General features: G+C 42.7%; 1 protein-coding gene across 3 annotated transcripts in view; it reads right to left on the reverse strand.

Moving 5' to 3' along the window:
* Positions 1-6,124: 6,124 nt before the first annotated feature.
* The window catches only part of ska1 (spindle and kinetochore associated complex subunit 1), a 42,849-nt gene continuing 36,958 nt past the window's right edge, over positions 6,125-12,015 (reverse strand). For 2 of the 3 annotated variants that reach the window (XM_043701213.2, XM_043701223.2), the window contains one exon: positions 6,126-9,128. In XM_043701213.2, coding sequence (XP_043557148.1) covers positions 8,980-9,128 — 149 coding nt within the window. In that variant the 3' untranslated portion in view covers positions 6,126-8,979. Of the gene's footprint in view, positions 9,129-12,015 lie in introns of all 3 variants that reach the window. The other variant, XM_043701240.2, reaches the window with a different exon arrangement.

Below are 12,015 nucleotides of genomic sequence, written 5' to 3' on the forward strand. Positions count from 1 at the left end.
GGCTTAATTTAAGGACTGAGTATGTTGCTTCTGTATTTACCAAAAAGGTAACTGGTGTGCCTTCCACATATAACAGACATCAATTTAGACACATCATTGTTACGTTGAACATATTGTCCACACTTCACAATCTCAGCACTCAGTATAGAGGTGGGACATGTCTCAGTGCCCGTAAGGTTAGTAGAAGAGACTAGCATAAGCGAGTCTTCATTGCCAAGCATAAAGGAAAGAGGCTTACCTGGACCTTGTGGGCTGCCCACTTCCACCTCAGCCTTCCCCTGTCAGTCACCCTGCTGTTCAGCCTCCAGGCCGATTGTAGCTGTCTGTGCCCAGTGGTCCATTGCTCTGCAAACAAAGCACCAGCCAAATCTACCTCTGCTCGCGCCTCTTCTGCGACCCCCTTCCTCTTCAGTGACCTCCACCTCTGCCTCTCTCTTTTCCTGCAGCACCTCCCTCCAACAGCTGGGTGACCATTTGCATCACGGTAAGCTGAGCTTTAAGTGCTTGCTGTCCCATCTTTAGTTTCCATTTATCCTTCTCTTGGGTAAGCAATTTTTCAGCATGTATTGCATGCCGTTCCATCAAATTCAGCTTTCCCATGTCCCAGGTTGTACATGTGTCTTTTCCTTTTTCGCTATTTCGTCCTTCATTCCATCGATGGCGCTGTTCCTCAGCTGTGCTTCATACGCTGGTGATTTCTGCCGCTGTAATGTCGTTGGGTCGTCTCAGTCCACTATGGGCGTTATGGACTTCAATGAGGTGCGTAACGTTTTTGGGACACTGTCTCACCTCGTTGTTTACACATTGCAATTTTGGTCATATCCATTCACACTGGGAGTACCTGCCTACAAAAGCATTAAAAGTCTCCGATCCCTTCCGCTTGCGGGTCGGTTGATCTGGCATGGATGTTTACGTCTGGCCAGATATACTTGATTTTGGCGACATCGGCACCCAGTTTTCATCCCAGAACAAGTCTCATCTCATGTGACGTGGGACAGAACTCGGTACAGAACTTTGTCACTTCTTCAGCAAACTTATTACCTCCAACCTCACATCGGTCAGGCAGCTGCCCATAGGCTCTTTCCAAATCCTTCATGGCCCACGGTCGGTGGACCTGCACTGGGCACCCTTCTGGACCTGCAATTTCAACCATTGGTGCTTGCAGAACTACCTGGTTAGATGATCGTATGCCAATACTCTCACCATCTGACTCATCATCCGTCATGGGGAGATCACGAGCAGGCCATGAATGCCTTCCCGTCTTGGAATTGCCATCGTCATTTTGGGGTTCTTGCTTCAATTGGTTGTGGGTACGACTTGCTGTCGGTGATTCAGCAGACTCCAAGGCAGCAGTCACTGACTTGGAATCTCACCAGGCAGATCTCGTGTGTGGGGGGGGGGGGGGGCAGGCTATAGGTCTCGTAGGGCAGTCATCAAGGTCAGGAACTGGAACAGATTTAAGACACTGTACAGCTTCGTTATGTTGTTTGCTGCGCACGTCTGCATGTGCGCTAATGTTTGTACGCATATTTGATCTACCTTTTACTTGAGATTTCCTTTCTCAAATACTGAACCCTTTTCCTGCTGTATTTATTCTCTTATAATGAGTCTCTACGTAGGATTTCTTAAGTCATGGCTCTTACCCGACCCTATTCAATTCGAACCCCATGGCGCTGGGGCGATCCACAGATTCTCAGTCCTCTCACACAAAGGGGCCAATTCAGTGCTCGAGATGAAGTGAAAGACCATCAAGGCGCTGGTGCCTGCACCTCCTGGGAATCTTCAGAATCTCACCCAGTCACGGAATCCCTGACGAGCCCCCAAAGTTTACTGTTGTGGCAATTAAATTGACTCGATTCAACTGCTAGCAAGAGCAAAGAAAAAGCTTGGGTTTAAAAACTGCATGCAGTGCCAGTACACTTCGCAAAAATACCTCATGTAAGGGAATGAGCATAATTCACATACTCTTCTTATACCATTCTTATCACACTCTCAAGGGCAAGGATTGGGAAGATTCGAATTGTTATTTTCTCATTCCCTTGCCGTGGATATAACTGCCCTTATGTTTTCTCTTAGCTTTTTGCTGAATTCGACTGCTTGCAAGGTCAGGTTGAACATTTACAAAATTCAACAAAGACAAGCTTAACACGTGGCTGCGCAGCTGGTGTAGGAGGGAGGGCTTCAGATATGTAGATAAGTGGGATGCCTTCTGGGGAAGGTGGGACCTGTCCATGAAGGACGGGTTGCACTTGAACTGGAAGGGGACCATGTGCTTGGTGGAAGGTTTGCTCGAGTGGTTCAGGAAGGTTTAAACTAGTATGGCACGGGGGGTGGGAAGCTGAGCTATATACCTGTGGTGAGAGTTGATGGAGATGAGGCAATAGCAAGAAGTAGCACAGCCAGTGGGAAGGAATTTCAAGGGATTGGTTAAAGTGTGTTTGCTTTAATGCAAGGAGTATCAGGAATAAAAGTGATGAGCTTAGCACCAGCTACTGATCCATGCTCTATGATGTTGTGGCCATAACAAAGACATGGGTTTCTCAGGGGCAGAAATTGTTGCTGGATGTTCCAGGGTTTAGAACATTTAATAGGAATGGGGGGTTGGGGGAAAGAGGAGAGAAAAGACGAGGGGGTGTAGCACTGCTAATCAGAGAGGGTATCACAGCTACAGAAGTTACCATTGTCGGGGAGGGTCTGCCGACTGAGTTAGTATGGGTGGAAATTAGGAACAGTAAGGGAGAAGTCACCTCATTAGGGGTTTACTACAGGCCCCCAATAGCAGCAGGGAGATTGAAGAAAGCATAGGTCGGCAGATTTTGGAAAAAAGTGTGAATGGAATAGGGTTGTTGTAATGGGTAACTTTAACTTTCCCAATATGGATTGGAACCTCCTTCAAGCTGATGATTTGGAAGGAGCTGTTTTTGTAAGGTGTGTTCAGGAGGGTTTCCGAACTCAGTACATTGACAGGCTGATGAGGGGAGAGGCCATTTCGAATTTGGTGCTCGGCAATGAGCCGGGGTAGGTGTCAGATCTTGCGGTGGGAGAGCATTTTGGTGATAGTGACCACGACTGCCTCACATTCTACATAGCTATGGAGAAGGAGAGAAGCAGGCACAATGGGAGGATATTTAATTGGGGAAAAGGAAACTATGATGCTATCAGACGCGAGTTGGGAAGCATGGACTAGGAGCAATTGTTTCATGGAAAGGACACTATAGACATGTGGAGACTGTTTAAGGAACAGTTGTTGCGAGTGATGCATAAATGTGTTCCTCTGAGACAGGCAAGAAGGGGTAAGATAAAGGAACCTTGGTTGACGAGAGCAAAGGAGCTTCTCGTCAAAAGAAAGAAGGCAGCTTATGTAAGGTGGAGGAAGCACGGGTCTTGCTCAGCTCTAGAGGATTATAGGCAGGCAAGGAAAGAGCTCAAAAATGGTCTGAGGAGAGCCAGGAGGGGGCATGAAAAAGGCTTGGCAGGAAGGATTAAGGAGATTCCAAAGGCATTTTACACGTATGGGAGGAATAAGAGAATGATCAAAAAAAAGAGTAGGGCCAATCAGGGATAGCATTGGGAACTTGTGTATAGGGTCTGAGGAGGTAGGGGAAGCCCTAAATGAGTTTTTTGCTTCTGTCTTTACTAAAGAAAAAGGACCTTATAGTGAATGAAACCATTGAGGAGCAGGTAAGCATGCTGGAACGATAGAGATTGAGGAAGTGGATGTGCTGAAAATTTTGACAAACATTAAGATTGACAAGTTGCCAGGGCCAGACCAGATTTGTCCTTGGCTGCTTTGGGAAATGAGAAATGTGATTGCTTCGCCGCTTGCGAAGATCTTTGCATCCTCGTTCCCCAGAGTCATACCTGAGGACTGGAGGGAGGCAAATGTAATTCCTCTCCAAGAAAAGGAAACCCCCAGCAATTACAGACCAGTCAGTCTCACATCTGTTATCTGCAAGGTGTGAGAAAGAATTCTGAGGGATAGGATTTATGACCATCTGGAAGAGCATAGCTTGATTAAATGCAGTCAGCACGGCTTTGAGGGGTAGGTCATGCCTCACAATCTTATAGAGTTGTTTGAGAATGTTACTAGACAAGTTGATGAAGGTCGAGCGGTGGATGTGGTGTATATGGACTTCAGCAAGGCATTTGATAAGGTTTGCCATGGTAGGCTCGTTCAGAAGGTCAGGAGGAATGGGATACAGGGAAATTTAGCTGTCTGGATACAGAATTGGCTGGTCAACAGAAGACAGTGAGTGGTAGTGGAAGGAAAGTATTCTGTCTGGAAGTCAGTTGTGAGTGGTGTTCCACAGGCCTCTGTTCTTGGGCCTCTACTGTTTGTAATTTTTATTAATGACTTGGATGAGGGGATTGAAGGATGAGTTAGCAAGTTTGCAGACGACACAAAGATTGGAGGTGTCGTTGACAGTATAGAGGGCTGTTGTAGGCTGCAGCATGACATTGACAGGATGCAGAGATGGACTGAGTGGTGATAGATGGAGTTCAACCTGGATAAATGCGAAGTGATGCATTTTGGAAGGTCGAACTTGAAAGTTGTGTACAGGATTAAAGACCAGATTCTTGGCAGTGTGGAGGAACAGTGAGATCTTGGTATGCAAATACATAGATCCCTTAATAACCCTGTCCACTTGGGTGGCAATTTTAAGAAAGCATATGGTGTTTTGGCTTTCATTAACAGGGGGATTGAGTTTAAGAGCCGTGAGATCTTGTTGCAGCTCTATAAAACTTTGGTTAGACCGCACTTGGAATACTGTGTCCAGTTCTGGTCACCCTATTATAGGAAAGATGTGGATGCTTTGGAGAGGGTTCAGATTAGATTACTTACAGTGTGGAAACAGGCCCTTCGGCCCAACAAGTCCACACCGACCCGCCGAAGCGCAACCCACCCATACCCCTACATTTACCCCTTTAACCTATCACTACGGGCAATTTAGCATTGCCAATTCACCTGACCCTGCACATTTTTGGACTGTGGGAGGAAACCGGAGCACCCGGAGGAAACCCACGCAGACACGGGGAGAATGTGCAAACTCCACACAGTCAGTCGCCTGAGTCGGGAATTGAACCCGGGTCTCTGGCGCTGTGAGGCAGCAGTGCTAACCACTGTGCCACCGTGTCGCCCATAAGGAGGTTTACCAGGGTGCTGCCTGAAATGGAGGGCTTATCTTACGAAGAGAAGTTGACTGAGCTTGGACTTTTTTCATTGGAAAAAAGGAGGAAGAGAGGGGACCTAATTGAGATGTACAAGATAATGAGAGGCATAGATAGAGTTGATAACCAGAGACTTTTTCACAGGGCAGAAATTGTCAACGAGGGGTCATAATTTTAAGCTGTTTGGCGGAAAGTATAGAGGGGATGTCAGAGGCGGGTTCTTTACACAGAGTTGAGAGAACATGGAATGTGTTGCCAGCAGCAGTTGTGGAAGCGAGGTCATTGGGGATATTTAAGAGACTGCTGGACAGGCATATGGTCACAAATTTGAGGGTTCGTACATTAGGTTTACCTTACGTGAGGATCAATGGTCGGCACAACATCGTGGGCTGAAGGGGCCTGTTCTGTGCTGTACTGTTCTATGTTCTAAGCTGTCTCCTCGACTGCAGAACCCAGCAAAAACGGTTTGCAAAGCTCAGCAAAAGTATTAAAGTTAGCAAAGAATTCTCTTTCAGATTTCACAAGAAAAGTTAAATTTGTTAATTTCCCATTACAATGACAGAAGTCATGATAAAAACACAAATTACAAAGTTAAGTAAAAATTAAGTTAATATGAGACAAAAGTTCAACAAAGTCCATTTAGAGGCTCCTGGTCTCGAAGAAAGCAGATCCATGATGAGAACGACATGAAGGGACAAAACCCGAAACACTGGGACACCACATCACTAGATCAAAAACCTCTGAAGAAATACTGCCACCAAGAACACCAGAAAAAAACTCTGGGCCATCGGATCAAGAAGTTGGACAGAGGAAGTTGCAGTCTGGGGTGAAGCTCAATCTTCATTCAGAGAGAGGAGCAGCAGCAGCTCCAGAAGCTCATGGTCTAGTCTGTACAGTAATTGTAACAAAGTCAGCCAGCTGGATGTCATCCCCGGCTGACAATATCACTGATGGACCTGTTGATCTGACACTCAGCTGACTGTGAAGAGGCTGTACGAAAGTCAAGAGCAGTTCATGTGTAAATAAAGAGTGACTTGGTGATGAGATAACAGCCTCTGTGGAATTATTTCAGTCTGAAATGCTGATTTACTTAGATCTGTACTTTCTGCTCCTTCTTGTTCTGGTCGGTTTAACATTTTCTATACTAACATTTCCTTTTATTGCCTAATCACTAAACTTCAATTTACCACATCTTCCCAAATTTGATCCCTCGCCCCAACTATTGTTTAAAACCCTCTATACTTGGTAGGACCAAGCATCCGCTTGGGCCCTCATACATAAAAACAGAAGTAACAGAATAATTACTTCAGAATGGCACATCTACTAAAATAGCAGAAAGTAAGACTTCAGAAGAATGAATTTAGCATTGGCACACAGTTACGCCTTGAAGCCGTAAACAGAGGATTGAAAACACCAGGTAGTAGTGTTAAATAATGCACACTGCAATTTTATTTGCTTTTTCTTTCATAAAGCTTCACAGATCAGATTATTAATTAACTGAAATAAGGCATGGAAAATATTTTGACAACTATAGCTTCAGTGATGTAAGTTATCTAGCAAGAAGCAAAAGGAAAATGTAAACATTTACTTGACATCTACAGTGTATTAGCCAGAACCTCAATACCTTGTCCATCTGACGACACCATGGTCTACCAGCACAGCGCATTGCAACAATACCATTTTGTCAAATTTTTATAAAATGGAGGTTGATCTCAATGCTCAAATGAGAAAATAAATAGGTTGATAAAAGCAGTAATGAAAAAACAATGACAAGAAAATCAGTAAGGGCGATTTATAAAATATATTCATAGAATAGAAACCCTGAAGTGTGGGCTGAATGGCCTGCTTCCACCAAGTCTATACCAACCATCCAAAGAGCATCCTACCCAAACCCAACCCCTCTACCCTATCTCTGTAACCCCACATTTACCATGGCTAACCCACCCAGCCTGCACATCCCCTTGGTATTATAGGCAATTTAGCATGGCCAATCCACCTAACCTACACATCTTTGGACTGAGGGAGGAAGCTCACACAGACACACTGAGAATGTGCACGCTCCACACAGTCACCAGAGTGTGGAATCAAACCCAGATCCCTGGTGCTGAGAGGCAGATGTGCTAACCACTCAGCCGCCAATGGATCATCAATTATTGCTACGAATTACTAAAATTTTAATAGCTAAATTAGGTTAGAAACCTAATTGCATTAATATTTGTAGATAGGAAAATTTATTTCAAATAAAGAGCATTATTAAAATTTGAAAGTTTAATTTGCATGAGCTGTCAATTTCAAAATCATAATTTTTACAAAAGCCAAGTTGAGAGTTATTTTACTCATCCAGTTGCAGTGATTAAAATAACACATTGGATTACTTGAATGCTTTGCATAAAAGCCAATTAACAGGGAGGATTCGATAGCAGTAATAAAGTTGCTAATTGATTGGAGATGATGATGATGATGATGTCAGACAAAAAAAAAAATCAGCAGGTCTATTACAGGCATGAAATTCTCCCTCAACAAATAGGTAATCAGTGCACCCAATGGCAATTATTAGGAAAATCTTCCCATTAATGATGGCAAATTGTTACACATCACTATCCTTTACTGAAGTAAAGAACCCAGCTGGGAGAGCACTGTTGCTTGGCATCAGCTTAATTTGGTTAGACTTGCCTGAAACTTACTTTTTTGCATGACCCTGAGCATTTACATCAGCTGTGAGCTAGTCACCATTCATGTCCAAAACTGGCTTTTGGTCACCCACCCAAATCTTTCCCTTGTAGCATTGCATCCGCCACTTGATTTTGTTTTTTCCCCATCTAGTCTGAAGCACTTGTGATATGCACTTTATGATATTTTCTATGTTGAAAGTCATATGAAAACAACTGCATTGTCCTGCATTAGGATTTTTAGAAGTTGCTGCTGATGGATTGGCAGTGAGTTATTTTCAGAGATCAGCTAGTCGAAATACATCAAGAATTTAGTGACTTAGTAGATTGGGGAGTATAACAGCTGAAAAGACAAGTTACAAAATTTTAAGAGTAAAAAAAATTACATTACTGAACACAAATTTTAAGCACAGTAGACCAAAAGACATTTTAGACAGAACACATTTAGAAAATAATGTCAATACTATTGATTTTGCTGAAATCTTCGAATAACATTAAACAGCACAGATCTACCAAAAGTACACAAAATAATTCAATAGACATCCACAATTGAGTCGTGTGCTAGACTTGGGTCAAAATGCAGAGGATCAAACATCTGATTACCCTTAGAGTATGAATTGATTCAAAAGTCGTCATTTTAAACATGGTGATATGTATTCAAATCTCTGCGCAGTGATATCAGGAGACGGTTCATGAGTGCTTCAGTTGGACATTTTCTTGTTCCTTCTCTGGTGCTCACCCAGCCCAAAAGGAGGTTTAGGATTTACATCATTTGCAGATTGTATCAAGTGATTCAGAGTACTTTAAAATGAGCAGAATTAAATTAAAAAGTGCTGAGATAACATGATTTCAACATCGTTCCTAGACTCTCTCCCAGTATGTATCTAACTGCAAAGAATAAGGTGTGAATTTGGGATGTCACAGGCATGTAATAGCAGAAAAATATACTTTAAAAAAATGTAAATATTATAGTATTAATCTCAAAAGGCTACCAATCCTCAGATGAAGACCATATTATGATAATAGGAGAGGGAGTAAATAAGGCATATATAATTCCCTTTTGTAAAAGTAACTAGCACAGTTATCTTTGAGACATTAGGATTTATGTGGCTTAAGAATACCGAAACAATTTACAATTGCCTTAAAGTAACAAGTAGCGCACATGATGACTCCCGCGGACTTCCCGCAATCGGTGGCAATGTCGCAGAATATTTAAGATTACGTGAAATTTCTTGTCAACCTTAAGGTGCGAGAAATCCTTTATATCAGCTTCTACAAAGAAATATTGACCTGCAGAAGATAAACAGAGAGAAATGATATATTTATAGATAATTGCTCTGGTTCCAGAGAGTGTACAGAAAGCTATAATTGACATAGATAACTAATCCATCATAAGCAGGCACTTGAAAACGTAGCCTCAACGATAATTATCTTTTCCGAGAACAACTTGGAAATTAGATACCTTGCTTGCGTTTGTATAGCCAGTTTAAAAGTTTAGCTCAGGATAGCCTAAATAGATTTCAAACTTAATTTCAGTTTTTGAAAAAAGACAAAACTTTTGCATGTGTCTGCTTAGCTTAACTGTTTGGCTAAGAGGATTAAGTTCAAGCCTCAGTTCAAGACTTCAGCATAATCTGGTGTACTTCATCACGCGTTTCCACACTGAATTCCATTTGCAGCTACTCTGCGCACCTGATCAGCCCTTTGACAGTCACCTGAAGTTCATGGCAGTCATCAACACGGTTTATCATCTTACAGATCCTTCCATCATCCTTCTTTCCATTCATCATAGCCCCTACATTCGAGTCCAAAGAATTAAGTATACACCTCAAAAGCAGAGACCCAAGCATCAAGCCCTGCAGAACCCCACTGGAAACAGATCTTCAATAAAAAGAAATATCCCTCTACAATCACCCTCTGCTGGATGCCTCTTAACCAAAATGGGATCTAACATGCCACTCTGCTTTAAATTCCATGGGTTGTTACTTTCTTGAACAGTCTGCCAAGAGAGATCACATCAAAATTCTTGTTTTCTTCTCAAAGAATTCAAATGAAATTTGACAAACTTGACAGTCACTTAACAAATCTATGCTGACTATGCCAGAATAATCTCTGTCTCTCCAAGTGGAGATTTATTCTGTCCATCAGAAAGCTTAGACTGACTGCCCTATGATTTCTTGGTTTATCCCTTACTCCCTTTATTTTTGAAAATAATGTGGCATCTAGCAACCTTCCAGTTGTTTGGCACCTCACTGGTGGTCACGGAAAATTTGTTGCTAGGCCCTCCGATATCTCCTTCCTACTTCCCTCTACAGTCTGCAATACTTCCTATTTGGACCTGCAGATTTATCTGCTTTTAAAGTTACTAAACACAAAATTATATCTTTTTTTCTCCCCCCAACATTTGAGTTTTCCACAATGACATCTATATTTGGAACATCATTTTCTACTGTAATACTCAAAGTATTAATTCAGCCCTGTTTTCATATTTTCTAGGTCCATACATAAATTCTCTCTATAGCTCCTAATAGGTCCTACTGTTTCTCTAGTTATTCTCTTGTACTTCTATATTGAAAAAAAAAACACCTTTGGCTTTTCCTTTATTCTACCTGCAAATACTCTCATGCACACACTCTGCCTTCCTAATTTTCTTGTAAAAACACACCCTGCTCTTTTAAAATACTCATCTCCATATTGAGCCCTTTGGTACTTACTACTAACTGATCTTTTCTTTATTCTAACCTTTGTGTTCCTTGATCCTAGGCTTCTCTGGTCTTGTTCCAAACTTCACCCATACATTAGTAAACACATTTGCCCTGCATTCTTATTACTTCCTCCTTGAATGATTCCCACTGCTCTGACAGTTGTATCTGCAAATCACTGCTCCCAGTCTACTTGGGCCAAATCGTAACTTATTTTAGTACAATTAGTCTTTCCCCAGTTTATTCTTGGCCCATCCTTCTTTTATTCCATAACTACTCCAAAACTTCAGTGAGTAATTGCTACAGTTAAGAGTTCTTAGAGCAGAGGGGTATCTGGTTCTCACAGTATTCAAAGTTACTACACTAAAGAAACAATGGGTGTTGGAAATGAGAAATAATCCAACACAAGACATAGGAGCGGAAGAAAGACCATTCGGCCCATCGAGTCCACTCCGCCATTCAATCATGGCTGATGGGCATTTCAATTCCACTTATCTGCATTCTCCCCGTAGCCCTCAATTCCTTGTGACAAGAATTTATCAATTTCTGCCTTGAAGACATTTAGCGTCCCAGCCTCCACTGCACTCTGCGGCAATGAATTCCACAGGCCCACCACTCTCTGGCTGAAGAAATGTCTCCGCATTTCTGTTCTGAATTTACCCCCTCTAATTCTAAGGCTGTGTCCACGGGTCCGAGTCTCCTCGCCTAACGGAAACAATTTCCTAGCGTCCACCCTCTCCAAGCCATGTATTATCTTGTAAGTTTCTATTAGATCTCCCCTTAATCTTCTAAACTCCAATGAATACAATCCCAGGATCCTCAGCCGTTCCTCATATGTTAGACCTACATTCCAGGGATCATCCGTGTGAAGCTCCGCTGGATACGCTCCAGTGTCAGCATGTCCTTCCTGAGGTGTGGGGACTAAAACGGGACACAGTACTCCAAATGGGACCTAACCAGAGCTTTATAAAGTCTCAGTAGCACAACGGTGCCTTTATATTCCAACCCTCTTGAGATGAGACAACATTGCATTCGCTTTCTTAATCACGGACTCAACCTGCATGTTTACCTTTAGGGAATCCTCAACTAGCACTCCCAGATCCCTCTGTACTTTGGCTTTATGAATTTTCTCACCGTTTAGAAAGTAGTCCATGCTTGTATTCTTTTTCCAAAGTGCAAGAGCTCGCATTTGCTCACATTGAATTCCATCAGCCATTTCCTGGACCACTCTTCCAAAATGTCTAGATCCTTCTGCAGCCTCCCCACTTCCTCAGTACTACCTGCCTGTCCACCTAACTTTGTATCATCGGCAAACTTCGCTAGAATGCCCCCACAGTCCCTTCATCCAGATCATTAATATATAATGTGAACAGCTGCGGCCCCAACACTGAACCCTGCGGGACACCGCTCATCACCGGCTGCCATTCCGAAAAAGAACCTTTTATCCCAACTCTCTGCCTTCTGTCAGACAGCCA

This window comes from Chiloscyllium plagiosum, unplaced genomic scaffold (genome assembly GCF_037043375.1).
Source record: "Chiloscyllium plagiosum isolate Xiang-an unplaced genomic scaffold, Cpla_swu_hap1 HiC_scaffold_1, whole genome shotgun sequence".
NCBI lineage: Eukaryota > Metazoa > Chordata > Chondrichthyes > Orectolobiformes > Hemiscylliidae > Chiloscyllium > Chiloscyllium plagiosum.